This window comes from Aythya fuligula, chromosome 6 (genome assembly GCF_009819795.1).
Source record: "Aythya fuligula isolate bAytFul2 chromosome 6, bAytFul2.pri, whole genome shotgun sequence".
In the NCBI taxonomy this organism is placed as follows: domain Eukaryota; kingdom Metazoa; phylum Chordata; class Aves; order Anseriformes; family Anatidae; genus Aythya; species Aythya fuligula.
In genome coordinates this window covers 6287009-6305462 of record NC_045564.1, presented here as the reverse complement: position 1 = coordinate 6305462, position 18454 = coordinate 6287009, and the positions used below count along the sequence as shown (strand labels likewise).

The window sequence follows — 18454 nt, the reverse complement described above, 5'->3', positions numbered from 1 at the left end:
GGGGCTGGGCCGGGCCGGGCCGGGCTGTGCGGCGGGCAGCCGGTGCCGGTGCCGGTGTCGGTGCCGGTGTCGGTGCCGGTGCCATGCACTCCCTCGCCCAGGAGATCCGGAGCTTCTCCAGGGCCAAGCTGCGGCAGCAGCGCACGCGGGTGACGACGCTGACGGGCAGGCGGCTGGTGGAGACGTGGCGCGGCGCCTGCCTGCAGGTGGCCGAGGAGGAGGAGGCGCTGCCGGGCGGCGGCTTCGTGCGGGACCTGAGCTGCGACCTGCAGGTCGGCGCCGTGCGGCCCTGGCTGCTGCTGGGTGAGTGCGGGGCGAGGGGCGGCCGCCGAGGGGCCTGAGGGGAGCGGCGGCGGCGGCAACGGGCTCGCTGTCTTCGCAGGCTCGCAGGACGCCGCGCACGATCTGGAGACGCTCAGCAAGCACAAGGTAACGGGGGGCTGTTCTCCAGCTGGAAACGCCGAGGTGGCCTCGGGGAACTGCGAGTTACTGGCCCTTGTAAATAAAACCTCTGGGCTTCGCAAGAGGCTGGGGTGTTCCCCTGCACAGCTGGTGCTCTGGTGACAAGCGAATTCCTCATTGCCCTGTGTGTTTGTGTTTGTGATGCTGAGCAGACTCCTGCCAAGTGCAGGTATGGGTTACTTGGAGATCCTCCTGCTCCAGCAAACAGCGTGGGGAACTCAGCACAAACATTGGGCTGATGGGTTAGGGCAGGCTTTAAATTTGGGGTATCCTTGGGTGATCTGTGCCTTCCCTTTGCTTTCTGTTTTACCATCCACCTGTGGACTGACATGTCTCTTCCCTGCTGAAAATTCTGCCTTCAGTCTCTGGATTTGGGTGAGCACAGATCTTTTCATTTCCTCTCGTTTGTGATGAGAGGGAAAGGAAAACTCTTCAAGCACATGGCTTGTAGCAGGAGGTTCAAAGCCCACTGACCAGGTTGTCTGACAGCAGGTCTTCCTTGCTGTGGTACTAGATGTTGAGGTGTTAACAGTCATCTGTGACTATTGAGGTATTTATGGTCACTTGAAATTTCTTGACATTTCCCCGCAATATGTTGACTGTCACATTCAGTGTACCTAAAAACTTTTTTTTTTTACAAACTGATATTTATTCTTTTCCTGTTGGACGGTGTGTCTGTACTGTAAAACAGAACTTCTGTTCCATCCTGAGTTGTTTAAACTGCAGTGCTGAATCACATGACTCCCACTTGTAAACTGAAATGGATCTTGAATACCCACACAGACATTAAATAAATGAAAGCTAAGTCTTGAAATAGCTTCAGTAGGTATGAAGACTTGAAATACCTCTGTTGCCTGGATGGTAATTGACAGTTTGTTTCAGTTAAAGTGAAATTTAGCACAATGTATATACATATATATATATAGTATGTTGTGCTATATTTTATCTCACAGTAAAACTTGTGGAAAAAAGCACGTCATAGACGGGCATATGTACATAAAACTGATCAATGTGATTAGACATCTGCAGATTGTAATTTACACAAAGAATTATTTACCATTGTTACTGCTCATTTTGCTTGCTGTCTTTAGAAAATACCCTTTTTTTCCTATTTTTTTTTCTTTTTTTTTTTTTTTTAACTTAGGTTACGCATATTCTAAATGTGGCATATGGAGTCCAAAATGCCTTTGTTAATAACTTTATATACAAGACCATTCCTATTCTGGACATCCCAGAAACTGATATCACCTCCTATTTCCCAGAATGTTTTGAGTTTATTGAGAAGGCCAAAAACCAGGTACAGTATATTAATAACTAATGCTATTAGTTATTTATTTCTCTATTTAAAATATAAAGCAGCTTCTGTCAAAAATCATGCATCCACATACAGTTATGTACCAAGACTGTCAGAGAATGCGTTAATAGGCTTGGAGCCAACCAGTGATTTTAACTGCTGAAAAAAAAAGACATAGCATAGGAAATAGCATGATGGGACTGCATTTGGGGTTGTTTGGCAGCCCTGCATATAACTGAGACTATCCCTGATTCTTACTTGTTATATTTGGGTTTATTGTATAATTTATAACAACCATTGTTTGTTATAAACACAATGATGTGACAAGCAGATGTTATTGTACCTTATTTTACTATAGCTACCATATTCATTACTTACATAGCTTGAGATAAAAGAAGATAATCTTGCCCCAGCTTGCTTTGTGTCACACAATGTTCTTTCCTCTCATATATCATTTATAAGCTATGTGATACACATTGTCACTTAATGACCAATTCAAAGTTTCTTGTTACGGTTTCCACTTCATTTCTAAACGAGACTTGCCATTCATAACTGCATGGTGTTGCTTTCTGCTTCTGCTATTTATGTTCCAGTTACTATTTTGTAAACTACGTGGTTTTCCTGATTTATTTTACAGAAATATCAGTAGTTTTGCAATGGAAAAGTTACTCAAAAGATCAGGTAGTTAATGGAATAGATGTTCCGCAAGGTCAGTTCATGAAGCATATGATAGTAGTGTGGGGGCAAATCTCCAGATGTTTTTGAATCACTTTATTTGCTTTGTCAAGCTGGTGTTAAAAGTCCTTATGATAAAGTGTATCACGAAGGGCTATTTCGTGTAAGTAATTACAAAGAGATACTACTGTTTCATCTCCTAAAGTGGCAGAGGGAGAGACCCTTCACTGATGAGAAAACATGCTATATAAGAAATTATTACTAAAACATTGTTAACAATAAAGTAGTGTGAGAGCATTTAAATTAGAGAATGTAAATAAAGCATGCACTCTTCAGCAAGTTGCTGACAGCTGGTACTTGTAACAGGATCGAGTTTTCTAAACCTGTTAACTGCTTGAGTCTGTAGACATCACGGTACAAATTCTGATACTGATCAGAGCTCACCTCTTCCTCTAGGCTGCAAATTGGCAGCCGGATTTTCCATGACATGGTGACCTGTGTCAAATCATATGGCTCATATATAATGCAAAATTAGTCAAGAATGATGTGCCAAATTCAACTTCATATAAATAAGCAACAGGGTTTAGCAAGGAAAAATGAATGTGCTCAGTATTATATTTGACTTAATGTGATTGCCTGTGTTTTCAAGTCTACTCTGTGGATATCATTATATATAGTTTTTGGCAATGTATTACAAAGTAGGCATAAATAAAAACTTTAAAGCAATGTGAATGTGGAAAATAAAGCATGAACTCTACAAAGAAAAAAAAAAAGGATAACTTTCACTGCTTATTTTTTATCTTCAGTGCCACTGTTAAATATTAATCTCAGTTATGGTAGGTTTGCCTGGAAAAAAAAATCAGTAAAATAATATTTTTCTGAGTAAAATCACTAAAAACTGATTAAATCAGTAAACACTACTCCAGATCTATAGTGGTGAAGCTGCAGCAATTTCTTCATTAGCTGTAGCATAACAGTAATTTTAATGGTTTATTTTTGTAAAGGAGACAGTGGATTATGGGTTGCCAGTGACAATTCCTAAGTGAGGGGAGGTACATGTAGAAGTCTGCCTTCTACTGTGCTACAATCTGTGATTAGGAAACACACCCCTATGAATGTGAGCAAGTGAATGAAGGTTGCAGTTTCCAGCAGGTGATGTGATTTCCATTGTGAAAAAAGAGTGGGTTTGTGATTCATTTTGCTGGGATGTGCAAGCTTAGATTCAGTTCCTAGCTCCGCCATAATCTTATTGTGTTAACTTGAGCAAATCATTCCTCGCCTCTCAGCTTAGCATTTCATCAACAAGGATAATACAACTCATACTCCTTTGTCTTATTTTTTTAAATTGGAAGACTTTTGGAGCAGGAACCATTTTCTGCTCTGTGTGTACATGAATACACCAGGTAATTGGAACTCCCAGCTTTGTGACTTAAATCATAAAGTTCTTGCAGCCCTGTTGACTACAACATCTTTTTTCTTCCTCTGGGCAACATGTCCATTGAATAATTTGTGCATGTGAAGGACAGACAGAGCAGGCTGTTTATGTCTAGAAGATATCTGCATAGCCTCAAATACTTTTGATTGTATGGTGTTTTAATATCTTCATTCAGAATATGGAGATACTCATGATTTTGTTGTTGTTGTTGTTGTTGAAAAGTGGTATTTGGCAAACAGTTCAGGCCAAGCCTTTGCCAGGCCATAGACTGGCACACAACCATGACAAGGTCACAGAGCCTGGACACTGGAAATGTGTCTGAAGCCACTCTAGATTATCTAGATGTCTTTGTGCTCCGTATTTTGTAATGGCACTTGCAGCATCTTTGTAGAGTCATTCAGGTGTCTCAAAGATTGTGCAAGAAATTTTTAAGTAGGCTAATACTAATTCTGTATGTAATACAGGCTAAGCCTGATTTTAACCACCAGGAGAAACATTTGTGAATTGACAAGAAGCTCAGTAGCACTGGATTTTGCACCTTAGTCCCCAGGCAAGGGGCCATAGTTGAAGCAGCTGTACCAACCACTACAATTGTATCAGCAGTGCGATGGTGAGGTAGAGATTTGTTGCAAATCACACGATATCTTTTCTGATTTCTCTATTCCTATGCATGATCCTGCTTACCCAGAATCTTCACTGAAGAACTCCAGAGTATGCAAGAAGCATGTGACTGAAACTACAGGATGTTCTAATATCTGCCTCTGTGCCTAGCTGTTTGCTGCCTTTCTGTATTTTTAACCTGGTAACAAGATAGAGTTAAGTTCCTTTCCATATTGCAAATAAAATAAATTTTAAAGTTAGCACCCAAGTAGATCAAGGATCCCAGATATCTGTGATTTGGTTTTTACGTAAGGGGGCAGTTGGAAGGTGTTGGGGAAAGGGACACAGGAATGTTTTTCAGTTCTGAAACATTAGTTAGATCTGAAGTATTTGGTAATTATAAAGTGGCCTTGATTACAAAAATACTCAGTTTTGGGCTCATATATCTGTTTTTGGAGTTATTTGTGTGTATATATTTGCTTTGAGCTCAGCAAGGAACTTTTAATAAATTTGAGTAGACTGTAGATAAAGTTCCTTTGCTATAATGTTTCTTGTTTTTATCTACTTAACAAATATCCCAATTAATGTTTCATTTGTTTCTTGAAGGATGGTGTGGTGCTGGTCCACTGTAATGCAGGAGTCTCTCGTGCAGCAGCAATAGTCATCGGTTTTCTGATGAATTCAGAAAGACTGAATTTTGCTAGTGCCTATTCCTTGGTGAAAAATGCAAGACCGGCTGTTTGTCCAAATCCTGGCTTCATGGAGCAGCTTCACAAGTACGAAGAACAGAATATAAAGGCAAATGGAAGCATAGATGATCACGACTGATCAAAAGGGGAAAGTGAAACAATCTGTTCTGACTATACAGTACCAGATGCTGGTTGTACTTTAATCTCTCGTTTTGCAGTCCCCTTTCACAGGTGCATTTTGAAGTCTTTATTTTTATTTATTTATTTTTTTTCTCCCCAGTGTTCACCGTTCTGTCCCCATTTTTCAGCATCTAGTCTAAAGGCCATATGGTACTACACTGATTTGAGAGATGATCTAACCCAAGAGCAAGCTTTTCCTAGAGCAAGGATAAAAGATAATTTTTCTTTGCAGTAGTAAAATAAAGAGATTTTTTTTTTTTAATTGAACCATCAGAGAATGCAGGCAGTAGAGAACAGAAATAAAATCTTAACTGAGATAATAAAGTTGCCCTATTTTCTTTAATGCTAAACCACATCTTTATCCATCCTAGCTGAGTGTAAAATCTAGATAATAAGATGTTCATATAATAAATTACCTTCCTATTGGATCTTAAATTGGTAGTGCAACTAAAAGGGAATTTATTACTTTTTGTGGGCTAGCCAGCCATTAAATATTTTTAGAAATCAAAACAGATGGTCTTTTGATAGAAGCAAACAGGTGTAGGATGCTTTAATGCTTCATTTCTTTCTACTATTTCCCATCAAGCAGTGACTTGAAGTGCACTAATATGATGCTTGTGAAGCGGTGGGAACCAAGCTATCATTTTTTTTTTTGGTAGTTACTTCAGTGGAGATATGAAGAACATTTTTATCTCCCTGATGCTGCCTTGTCTTTGCATTCATTCCTCCACTCCTGTCCCCTCACTCACATCATATGTAAGAAACAGACACCATAGGATAGATAGCACTGCTTTATTTTTCTTCGTACCATCCTGACAGTTCTCAGGCTGGGAAAAGTGTCTTAAGTAGATGTGTATGGAAAACAAAACAAAACACAACACAAAACCACACCACAGAATCTGTTTAAAAAAAAATAATAAAATGTTATTAACAGCTGTATTTTTGCTCTAAGCGGTTGGAAATGTTGGTACGCAATAAAACAAGAGAAGAAAAAAACACCGCGTGTGGCTTCTCTGTCACCGTCCCTCAGGCGGGAGGCGGTCCCGGCACAAGATGGCGGCGGGAAGTGACGGCGGGAGGAAGGGCCGGCCCGTTTGAAAGCGCTGCCGCCGCCGGCCCTTTCCCGCCGCCTCCGCCATGGAGCCGCCGCCCGCAGGTGAGCCGCGGGGCTGTCCGCGACCCTCTTGGCTCCTTCCCCTTCTCCTCCCGTCCGCAGGGAGCCTCCGGGGGACCGCGAGCCCGGCCGCGGCGGCTGGGCTGAGGGGAAGCGGCGAGGTGGGCGCGGTGGGCCCGGGCCAGGCGGCGTGGGAGGCCGGGCTGGTCAGGATCCCCCCGTGTAGCAAACACCCCTAACACGAGGCGCCCCCACGGCGATATTTGTTAGGAACAGGGGCTCGGCGCGGCGCTTCTTGCTGTTTTTAAAAAGGAAAAGCCGAGATAACTTATGTTCCAAGCAGGCGAAGTTGCAGCGTCTGACTCGCGATATATTCTTCTATTTTAAATCGACCCGCTGCCGAAGCAGCGCGGTGGCGCGGGGCGTTTGAGGCGCCGGGTGTTTCTGACCCTCGTTTGCGTTGCAGCAGGAGCGGAGCCGATGGCTCTGGGCTCCCCCACGTCGCCCAAGCCAGGAGCCAGCGCGCAGTTCCTGCCCGGGTTCCTGATGGGCGACCTGCCGGCGCCGGTGACCCCGCAGCCCCGCGCCCTGAGCGGCCCTGCTGTCGGCGTGATGGAAATGAGATCTCCCCTGCTTGCAGGTCAGCACTCAGGACATGCTGAGAGTTCATCCCGAAAGAAAAAACTTAGGTCATCTTATTGCTCAGCGTGGCTGCTGCAGGCTTTATAATCTGCTTAACGCTGAGTTCATGCACGTTCAATGAAGTTTGTCAAAGTAGACTTAATCTTAATAAATGCTTTAAACATAGCAGCTTTGGGACCAGAAACAGTTGCTTTTACAGGGAAGGTAACATGAGCCTTGCCTAACATAAAATCACTTTCTATATCTCTTTACACATTGACTGCATGTAGAGCTATCAACATTTTCTTTGCTTGCAGCAGAGAGATGTGTTTGCGAACTTCTACAGGCAGCTTCTGGAGGCAGCTGGTTTCTTTATGGTGAATTCTAGAAAGCCTTTATTTGTTTTTTAGACTTACAAAACTGGATAGAGAAAAATTAAGATACACTCCTTAATTAGTGTATAGTAGTTTAATTTTGTGGGTTGGAGTAGTGACATTTCCCAGCAGTAGATGCAGAAGATTTTTTTTTTTTTTTTTTTAACCTGTGCTTCAGGAATGATGACATTACATGCCAGTTTCATAGAAGAATGAAGCAATAGTTGTACCTCCTTTCTTTTTCGTATCATGGATGGTCTTGGCTTTAGTAATGAATTATTTGGCCTAATATAGATACAAGGTGGCATTTGTGTGCTATCTGTCTTGGAAGAAAGTAAATGTGAAAGTACTCCAAGATAATCTTTCTCTTTTAGTTTCACAGTAGGAGTGGTTGTCTGTTGTTTTCCTGCTTTCTGTTTGTTTTTTTTTTCTCCTTAAATACAAGCCTCTTAGGAAACTTTGGCATATGATTATTTCACGTGCATTTGGCCTAATAATTTTTTAAAGGGATTATTACAGCCACAGAGTTTCAGTTACAGAAAAGAAGAAATGAATAAGACACTAACCAAAATGAGTGGTTAAGTACATGCTTTGAACTTAGGCCTTGAGGGTGGAGTACTTTATTAATGCAGTGTAGCAGCTCTTGAGTGTATTACACTGTTGAGAGAGTATTGAAGCTCAGAGTTAAGGATTGAAAAGTACTTCTGAAAAGCTTAAGTGACACGTTTTTTTCCGTAAGTAAAAGCTGTTTGTTCAAACCACTTTTTCTGCAGTAAAGCCACACAAAGTATTCAAAGGTGTATATAAAAATATTTCAATCAGTGAAAAAAGGGAGATCAGTTTATTTCAACCTGTCCAAGTGCAAAGTAGTTCTTGTTTTCAAGAGCTTACGCTTTTCTTTCTAATGAAGTTTCATATTAAATAAAGGAGTTTGGACAGTGGGGTTGTGATGGCATGTGCGATGTTTGTGCGCTTCTTTGTATGATTCTTTAGCATGTAGTATGCCCCTGAAGTCTTAAACATGGTTTTTGCTACAAGACATTAGTCTTTGAAACAGTGAAGCTCTATCTCTAATCTGCCTCAAAATAGAAAAATACCAGCAGTTCCGAGCATGGCTACAAAGAGCAAGTGCATGTAAGTAGTGAATGTATCGAGTTTAATCAGGTGTATTTGGTATCCAGAGATCTGAAAGTTTTAAATGCTATTTCTGTAAAGAGACCTCATGGTAAATAGGAGGTATTCTTGCACAGAACATTCAAACCTGAACAGTTTGGTCAGCTGGTCTTAACCCCTAGTGAAAGAATCAAGTCTGTCATGACTAAATTTCTGTTGAACTTCCAAGAGCAATTAGCCCTAGACTGAAATTAGAAGTTTTCTCATGTTTTTCATTTTATCCTTTTAATTGCAGGTGGCTCTCCCCCACAGCCAGTAGTCCCCACGCACAAAGACAAAAGTGGTGCTCCACCAGTTAGAAGCATATATGATGACTTATCTAGTCCTGGGCTTGGATCGACACCGCTAACCTCAAGAAGACCAGTAAGTGTTTTAAGTACTGCCTTTTCCTTAGCAGATGTGAGATAGCTCCATGAGTGCATCTCTCAGGGTACAGAGGAACAGGCACACAAAATAACTCAATTAAGTAACAGCATGATCTGAAGACTCACCAGACACTTCACTACAATGGTTTATATAACTGAGAATTTAGAGAAGTGAAGTAATAAGCTATCTCCTGTCGCTAAGGTTTTTCGATAGACTGCAGGGAAAGAAAAACAGGAATCGTTCTTCTGTTGTGCTTTGTGTGTGACAAATGCGAACTTGTTACAGCTTTTCACCTTCCTGTTAATTTATTAAGCTGCTGATTGCCAGAAAGGTCCAAATATGTGTTCTTTTCCTTTTAGTAGGCAACAGAGGCAATGCTACCAAGGTAGAAGGAAATTTATGTTGAGTAAAATATCTGATCAAGATTTGGGCGAGAGGGTGGGGTTAACTTTAAAAGAGCAGCAGTAAAATTTCTAGAAGGTTATGCTAATAATAAGTTCCTCTGCTTACCTCAACTGAGCAGTCAAGCGTTAGTGGGTTAGCGTCAGTGAACAAGCATCTGTTGATGCAGGGAGAAGGCCTTTCACTGGTTGAGTAGACATTTCATTGAATTTTGCCTTCTGAAAGGTTTATTCTGAATGTTTTCCAAAGAGGGAAAGAGTCCTTTACTGTGTTAAAGGACTAGATAACTTCAAAAAAAATAATGAGAATGCACGCGGCTGGGCTCACAGTTCATTTGAACTTCTTTCTAAGATATGCCATGATTGCAGATAAAAAATATACTAAAATTGTTTCAGATATTGAAATTCTTTTTTTTTTTTTTTAAACAAACAAAAGAACAGCATACCAAACTACTAGCACTTAGAACTTGACACTAAATAATTTAGAGGGAAAGTAGTGATGACCATAATTGTTTTGAGCTGTTTAGAAGGTGAAAAACAAATGTTGGTGGTTTATGATACTGGCATCCTTTCCATCAGGATGCACTTAGTGTGAATTGCTGGCTGATAGCAGTGGTGAAATGCCTATTTTTGGGAAAGATGAAGTAGAAGATTTGAGTATTGATACCAAAAGTTACCAAGCTTCACAAAGTACATGTGATTGGTGTTAGGTGAAGGGTTTGTTAACCAAATTTTCCAATGCTTAGAGCTTGACCTAAATTTAAGTAAGCCTTTTTTCTCATATAACAGCAGTGCTTTCTTGTTAGATAAAATACTCTAGATGCTTTCAATCCTGTTGCTTGCCTTATGTGGAGTAGTTTGTCTGCATTTCCGTACACCCTAATACTTAACTCTTGATAAGAGGCTTAAATTTAACTGCATATTTTAAGGTTTACTAATCAGTTGGAAACTCCAGAATGTAATAGTCGAGGCCTACTGGGTGCTGGAATGTAAAAGGTGTCAAATAGCTTCTTTAGGAACCTTGTGTTAAATGTAATGTCTGCTATTACTCATAAGTTACTCCTAACTTAAGGCAGGCTCAGTATTCCTGCCTGACACTTAGGTTGCCTTAAAAAGATCTCTTCTGATCTGAAAAGTGTACCAGTAAGAATGATTTGTTACCTTCTGTGTTTTTAATGCAGGCCAGCTTTTCCCTAACACAGAGCCCGCTGGTTGGAAATATGCCATCAACCCCTGGAACAGGTAGATGTTCTATTAAAATTGGCAATTTATGTTCTTAATTCATTCCTTAGTAGGCAAAAATCATCGATGTCCAAACTACACCAACTCCTTGCTAAGTTGCGAAGGACCTGCATCTGTTCTTTTAACTAGCTTTTCAGATTGTGTGTGGGTAGGAAATACTTTTCCATTCAGGCTGGCTGACTTTCAGTCAACTTTACTTACTCTTTATATAGAATCTTCCTCAAGTGAGCACAGATGTGTTTATACTTGAGTTAAACTGCAGAGATTGATGACTGGCCTTCCATCTTCATATTTTCTGTATGAACCCATAGGTTCTTGCTAAACTGAACTCTGGGTGCACTGTTCTTATTTGATACCTGTGTTCATCTGCTGCTGTTTAGGGGTTAAGGAGGAAGCTAGGGAACTAGCCACAAACTTAGTAGTATCTTGTCAGTTATGAAGTTTGGATTAGCTTACTGTCTGTCTGCAAATAAACCTCTACCAAACCTCTTTCATGTACAAGTGAAACGCTTAATACTGAATTTAATTCTTTTAGTAGAGGCTTTTAAGCTGTCTTGCAAAAATAATTTGCTAAACAGCACCGTTTCAATTTAACAGCTTCAAGTGTGTTCAGTCCTGCAAGTATTGGACAGCCCAGGAAGACTACTCTATCTCCTGCTCAGCTAGATCCTTTTTATACTCAGGGTGATTCCCTAACTTCAGAAGATCAACTTGATGACACATGGGTAACTGTATTTGGGTAAGTTAATGCCTCAAATATTAGGAGCATCATGGGCCAAGTCTTGGCAATGTGGCAATGTATGGAAACAAGTAGCGTTTGGATGTCGTTGCTATCTGGCATTCCTGGGTTATGCAGGAAATACAGCTGTGGTTAAAGCCAGCAGTTGTACATATGTTAACTTAAACTGCATTATTATTATTTTCAGTTGAAAAGGCACCATTCTACAATTTTGTGTGGCAAAGTAAAATTGCCTAGAAGATAGCATTACACAAGTTACTGCTTCTAAAACAGTATTAACATATTGGTCTGTTCTGGATTTCTTAAAGCCCTTCACAGAGTTGCATTTTAGCACCAAAAATCCTGAACAACTCATAATTTTGGAGATTTTTTCCTGTCTTTCAGGTTTCCTCAAGCATCTGCTTCATACATTCTTCTACAGTTTGCTCAGTATGGAAACATACTAAAGCACGTGGTAGGTCTTTCGAAACTTATTTCTGGAAACACTGTCTCATTGTTTAAAAAGACTAAATTTCAAAATTTTTTTCATTTAATCGCATGTAGATGTCCAACACAGGAAATTGGATGCATATTCGATATCAGTCTAAGCTTCAAGCCCGAAAAGCCTTAAGCAAAGATGGAAGAATTTTTGGTGAATCTATCATGATTGGTGTCAAACCTTGTATAGATAAAGTAAGTTAACTACTGCTCTCATTTAAATGTAAGGCACTCAGCTTTTGGAGTTCCTCTTTATTTCCTCCACTCCCTTCATTTTATTTTTTTTGTTTGAATAACAAAGCAGCATGTAGTTGTTACATAGTCTATTATACCTTACGTGAATTTTTCTTACTTAGTCAACAAAATGACCTGCTGAGAAGGATCGTTATGGGAAATCTGTGATGAATGGAAGCTATAATACATGGAGTTGTGTTGCTGTGTAAGATAAAGTGAAACCATAACTTAGAGACAAGTGAGGGACTGCGGTAGATGTGTGAGGGTGGATTAAGACTGCTATTGCTCCCAGTTGTTGCTTGAATCTTCTGACTCCTTTTTATGTGACTACTTGCCTGATGCTGACTCTTTAGTTTATCTTACTACATTAGGCAGAAAACTTGTGAGCAACACAGTCCTAACCCTATTCTTCTTTTGTCTACTGTAAGGATAAGTGACACAAAGAAGTAATGTAAGTTTTCAGTTGTAAACCTTCTGAGAAGAAGGTCCTAGAAATTGAGCTTGAAATTACTTGATCTCTTATCAGATTGAAGCATTCCTTACATTGATTAAAATTCAGAGACAAACATAGTTCAGTGCCCCTTTCTTCCATGGGCTTCTAATGGTAGGGGTTTGGTTCTCTCTTCTTATTTAATATTTTGCTTTCCAGTTTGTATCACTGACTGTATTTCCTATAAACTGAAACTCTACACGTGATGATTTGGGACATTTGTCAGATATCTGATCTCTTCCTTGTTTTTGAATTCTTATTGCTTCTTGTGTATAGTGTCTGCTTTAAAATACGAACAAACAATCTGTACTGTGGAGGCAAGAGAATTCTGGAGACTAAGCCATTGAGGGCTTGACATTAGCCTGTAAAACTTTTTGCAATTTGTAAGAAATGACTGAGTCGCAAATGGGATTGCAATTAAAGTTTACAATTTATTAAATGAATAGAGGCAAGCAAACAGCACTGGGTGCGCCAGGAGTCTCTGCTCCACCAAATGGATGCAAGTTGTATCAGGCAGCTGGTTTTTATGCTCCTAGGCTAATACAGATTCATTACTACTTCTAGAAAAGGCAGGGTTATTATAATTTGTTCCTGAAATCCAAATCCTCCCACTGGAGCATGCGTATCAGTCTCCAGTGGTCCCTCTGGGGGTCTCTCGTGCTGAAGGCTCGTAGTCTTCCTCCCAAGCTTTGTCCTTCTCCTTTGTCCATGTTGGCCGGATGTCAGAGACTTGCACAGCATCCCATGCAAGCTTCGTCTTTTAGTCGTCCTTCAGCTTTCCCCTTCTCCTTAATCTCTTGGCCAGATATCAGAGACTTGAGTAGTGTCCCATGCAATAGTCATAGTAGTTAGCAGTTATTCTGAAACCCCTTTGTTTTCTTATCCCCTAGCCCCGGGCCTCAATGTTAACCCTTCAAATCCCCTTTTGACACAAATTGCTGGACCATTCCTGTGCACGATACAAGAACTAGATACGTTAACCACTCTGTTTTTCTTAGACTTGTGGTTATACAAGGGTATATAAGACAGAAGCTCACATTTCCACATATCATGTGGCCCTAGCATTGTTCCATATTGACATGAATCAGATGAACACATTTCACAATCCCCTATCTCCTTTTTCATGGTATTGATTCGTGTTTTCCTTTACAATCGAGTCAATACTTGCCAAATTGATATCAATTTTGGATCTTCATTTGTTTTTATTATCATCAGGGAATGGGTTTTCTTTTTCCCTGGTTCTGGATCAACAGGTACTGCAGATACTTGCATTCCTTGTATAACTGAGTGTATTAGTCTGGTAACACAAGGTATTAAACATGGAATTATTAACAATCCTCCACATATCCCCAATACAACCATCCTTATTTTAGCAAGCCAATCACCGCCCATAAAGCCCCCTCCCACAGTCCTCCTACATCGATTCCATTCCAAGTTTGAACTGGGACGTGCAATTTTCTACATTTCTTTTACAAGTTCATTTACAGCTTTTCCTTCTGTTGTGGTTTAACCCGGCTGGCAGCTAAACGCCACACAGCTGTTTGCTCACCCCTCCCTCCCTCTCTGGGATTGGGGAGAGAAATGGGAAAGTGAAGCCCGTGAGTTGAGATAAAGACAGGAAAATAATAATAACAATAATAATAACAACAATAATGATGATAATAGTACTACTACTACTAATGTGTACAAACAAGTGATGCACAATGCAACTGCTCACCACCTGCTGACCGATGCCCAGCCTAACCCCGAGCAGTCCAGCCGTCCTTCCCCCGCTAGCCACCCCTATGTATTGTTTAGCATGATGTCAGATGGTGTGGATTACTCCCTTTGGCCAGTTTGGGTCAGCTGTCCTGGGTCTGTCCCCTCCCAGCTCTTGCTGCACCCCCAGCCTGCCCGCTGGCAGGACAGAGCAAGAAGCTGAGATGTCCTTGGCTTGGTGCAAGCACTGCTCTGCAACAGCCAAAACATCAGCGTGTTATCAGCACTCTTCACATCCTAAGCCAAAACATAGCACCCTACCAGCTACTAGCAAGAACCACCTTCATCATCAATCTCTAAACAGCAATTACTAAGGTTAAATTTTCCACAGACTCCTTTTTGTGCTAGTAAATAATCCAAAGCTAAGCGATTTTGATACAAAGCAGTTCTCATCTTGGTATTTTGTTTTGCAGTTAATCCAAGTGCATCTCTGGTTTTATTTACAGCTATTTCTACTATAGCTTGTAACCTAATTATTCTATTAAGCATATATATTGGGGTCCTATAGCTCCAGGATCAGTCTTCTGCCCACATAGCTGGATCATAATAGGCAAATGCCTTCAATTGGGTTGGGCCCGCTTTCAGGGTCGATTTGGGAGTGTGTTGCAGTTCAGCCTGTTGGGGTGATCCAGGTCCTGGAAAACAAATCACAATTTTATATGGGTTTAAAAAAAGTTTCTTATGTTATTTTCTCGGGACAACCTGACCTTGGTGCGGTAGAAGTCCGGTCGAGGCCCTCTCACTCGGCAGTCAGTACCCATAGGGGTTGCCTCCCTCGGTAGACCATACACACCGCAGTGGAGGGTCCTGCCCCGGTCTTGCCTTCTCCCTTTGCTCCCTTCAGGCTTGTCCCCTTTATCTGGTGCCCTTAATTCATGCAGAGCCTCGTTGCCAGAATATTAGTCCCTCTATAGCCTTAGTTTCAGATGAAAGGGAGGAAATGAGATGAACACATTTCACAAATTGAAAAGTAAATAAGATGGATTTTATATCAGCATGGGCTTCTGATTTAAAAGTAGATATAAGCATGAGGGGAACACATGGAAATGAGTGAGCAATCAGCAGCCACCTACATTAGATGCTAATCCTACCCAGTATTTTTGGAAAGCTTTCCTCTGCCACACGTGTTTCTGGGTTTCTGCTTTCCTTAGGCTGGTTGAATGCTATGTATGGATGCTCCACTGAGTCTGAATCCAGTAAGTCACATCTCTCCTGACTGGTTGTCGTTTTCCCGTCTTGTGTTCTCTGGATCCTTCTTGGAATGCATAGCTTACATCAAGTGGCTTGTTGTGTCTTCCATTTCATGTGCATTCCCTTCTAAATGCACATAAATAAGCTTAGAAAAGGAGCCTGAAGACTCTATTTTGTAGTGTTTGCTAAAGGGAGTAAATGAAACTTCTTGGTAAAGTGAATCTGACCCAGAAGGTGCAAGTTCATAAAGACTTGGAGGCTCTCCTAAACAGAACAGATAAAATATTTTAGACATATCTAGGAGGAGGCTGTTATGCTACTTGTGTTCAAATGGGCCTGAAAAAGATGAGGCTTGTTGCAAGTTTTACAGTATTCTATCTATGATTTCAAACTTGGCTGATGTTTAGTACATGCAGCCAACAGATTATGAGCTTTGCTTTGTGGTGGTACATAATGCAAAATACACACAACTGCGGTGAGAAAAATGCTTGGAGTTGTGTGTAAGCACCTTGTGTGCTCTCTACTGACAGGCACTTTAAGTGTACTCATTGCTTTCTATGGCATACGAATGCTTCTATCAACTCTAGATAGATTTACAAATGCTGCTTTTAAATATTCATTTATATTGCGTTAACCTTCTTTCTAGACTGTGATGGAAAACTTTGAAAGAAGCTCTACATCTTCAGTGTCTTCAGTTTTCACTCCACCTACAAAATCTGTAGGCACACCAGTACAACCTGCAAGTACTACAAGAATTTCTACAATGAGACCTCTTGCAACAGCATATAAAGCTTCCACTAGTGACTACCAGGTATTTTAAGAGAAACAGAAATGTTTGTTTTTTCTGTTGTGTGTGAGGCTTGACACACTTTAATGGGACCTCGGGCCTTTTTCTTGTCAGTTCTTACAGTGACTGGGTAAAGATGTGACACAGGTACAAACTTAGTCAGTTTGGCCTATAAAATCATTTAAAAAAAAAAAACACAAATCTACACTTTTCCAGAGATTGATAACTATTGAAACTTAGGTGTTTGTCAATATATAGTAACATTTAAATTACAAAAAAAAAAGTTAGTGTAAAAAGAATTAACTATACCTGAACTGATTTTTTTTTTTCTCTTACTGTTTTTCCCTGTTTTCTAGGTGGTTTCTGACAGACAGACGCCTAGGAAAGATGAAAGTATTGTATCTAAAGCAATGGAATATATGTTTGGCTGGTAATCTACAAGAGGAAGTAACATACTGAGTTGGTCAGGGTTTGAAATATGCTACTCTCATCAGTGGTTAGTTGTATAACTACTGGTGTCAGTATTTTAATTTGCATCTCACCTGTTATGCCTTCAACGAATTCAGCAGACATGTAGCTTGCACTTTAAATGATGGCAATGTACACATGGTTTTAAAAACTGAATCCGTGTAAATAAGTGCTTGTTTCCTGTTTGTGCTCTGAATGCATGATTGTAAAAATATAAGCACTGACTTTTCCTCTGTGATGACTTTCTGTGAATTACTTCCTAGTAAAGATGATGGCATACTTGCAGGAAGAATGCTATTTACAGCTGGCTCCCCGGGACAGAGGCGGTTTTTAGTACATGTGATTTTAATTCTTTTTTAGTCTGTACTCATTGTTGTTTTACAATTATCTGACATCTTGTTCTAGATGTCACAGCAACCTTTTAATTGTTTTATTAATAAAGCTAAGTAAAGTTAAGTTTTCTTAGGCTCTTTTTAGAGAAGTATGAGTTCTAGTTCTATTAGGAAATACTGTTTGCATTACTCTTAATAGTATGATGCTGCTTAATCTTTATAGAAGTGTCTACCAGCCAAGCAGATGCTGCTGACTTATTGAAGTACCACCTGTGTTAAAACTAGTTAGGGTTTCAGTATTTTTACTTACTTGTGAGAATGCTTAAACTACATATTCCTATGTAAGTTATCTCCATGGGTATCTCATTGTGGTATGCACTTCATAAGTGAACACGTTGTAGCACCTTCTACACTGTAAAATGTTGAGCTGAAATAACTGAATAGAAAAATGTAGTATGTCAGTGACCAGAGCTGCGTTCATTTCAGGACTCTAATTCCTTCTAAAGTATTTTCTGAATGATGAATTTTGTTTTTACAATTGAACACTTCCCCTTCCTCTCCTCCCCCCAACAAGTGTTTTCTTGGAGTTGAACCACTTGAGAAATCACGTTCATTGTGTGAGCTCATAGTCTTTGAGATGGCTGGGAAAATAATATTTTTTCTCCAATACTTGGTAAACTACATGCAGCTATTTCTGTTTTATGTTTGTTTTTTTTTTTTTTTTTTTTTTTTTTGGGCTGTTTTAGGGATGGGCATTTTAGTTTGAGTCAATAGTGTATGCTCCTGAAGTGAAGCTTCAGTCCTACCTAATCACAATGTTTTGCTTCATACTGCAGTGTGGTCTCAAAATTCATCAGCTGCACTTTTTGGTTATTTTAGTTGGGAAGATTAGTCCATGAGCATGCCTAATGTACTCTGGATGCTAATGGGCATTCAATTTACAGGATTAAGCTCTAGGAAGTCCTGAGTAAAATCCCTGAAGTGCTGAGTGAGAAGCCAAGTTCCCTGCACTGACTGTGGTTGGGCTGTGTGACTTTCTTATGTAAGTTGACTTAATGTACTGTGCCTGTGCTCCTTACAGCTGGGGGTGGTGGTGGAGGAAGAATGAAGAAGAAAAATAACTTGGAGCTGAAAGGCTATATTTATCAGATGTGGTTATAGTCTTGTGAAAACTACCTTTCCACAGATTCTCATAGGAAGAACTACTGCAATTGCTCTTTATCTTCTGTCTTTTTGCAGATGGTTGGAATTTAGGGAGAGTTAGAACCCGAGTCTGATTTGGTTCAGGTTTTAAAATGAGTTTAAATGAATCGTGGCAGGCTAGGGCAGAAGAGAGTGAATGGCTGAGTGAA

General features: G+C 40.3%; 2 protein-coding genes across 3 annotated transcripts; both read left to right on the top strand.

Annotated features, from left to right (window-relative positions):
• Positions 1-39: 39 nt before the first annotated feature.
• On the top strand, positions 40-6323 carry DUSP19 (dual specificity phosphatase 19). Its single transcript, XM_032190440.1, has 4 exons — positions 40-303; positions 383-429; positions 1607-1759; positions 5073-6323. The coding sequence occupies exons 1-4, from the start codon at positions 84-86 to the stop codon at positions 5292-5294; spliced, it is 642 nt and encodes a 213-aa protein (XP_032046331.1). The 5' UTR covers positions 40-83; the 3' UTR covers positions 5295-6323.
• A 96-nt stretch (positions 6324-6419) lies between these two features.
• On the top strand, positions 6420-17742 carry NUP35 (nucleoporin 35). Of its 2 annotated transcripts, none has more exons than XM_032190128.1 (9): positions 6420-6491; positions 6919-7089; positions 8853-8980; positions 10566-10626; positions 11224-11365; positions 11750-11819; positions 11909-12037; positions 16162-16326; positions 16659-17742. In XM_032190128.1, exons 1-9 carry the CDS (start codon positions 6473-6475, stop codon positions 16734-16736), a joined length of 963 nt encoding a protein of 320 aa, XP_032046019.1. In that variant the 5' UTR covers positions 6420-6472; the 3' UTR covers positions 16737-17742. The 2 variants fall into 2 exon arrangements, with proteins under 2 accessions (XP_032046019.1, XP_032046018.1); XM_032190127.1 differs by having other exon boundaries at positions 6916-7089.
• The last annotated feature ends 712 nt before the right edge of the window (positions 17743-18454 follow it).

Bases quoted from the DNA above. Each gene is read 5' to 3' on its own strand.
- DUSP19 (XM_032190440.1), top strand. From the start codon at position 84: ATGCACTCCCTCGCCCAGGAGATCCGGAGCTTCTCCAGGGCCAAGCTG. The intron at 430-1,606 runs GTAACGGGGGGC...TTTTTAACTTAG, and splicing joins AGACGCTCAGCAAGCACAAG to GTTACGCATATTCTAAATGT. The intron at 1,760-5,072 runs GTACAGTATATT...TGTTTCTTGAAG, and splicing joins TTGAGAAGGCCAAAAACCAG to GATGGTGTGGTGCTGGTCCA.
- NUP35 (XM_032190127.1), top strand. The intron at 10,627-11,223 runs GTAGATGTTCTA...TCAATTTAACAG, and splicing joins GCCATCAACCCCTGGAACAG to CTTCAAGTGTGTTCAGTCCT. The intron at 12,038-16,161 runs GTAAGTTAACTA...CCTTCTTTCTAG, and splicing joins TCAAACCTTGTATAGATAAA to ACTGTGATGGAAAACTTTGA.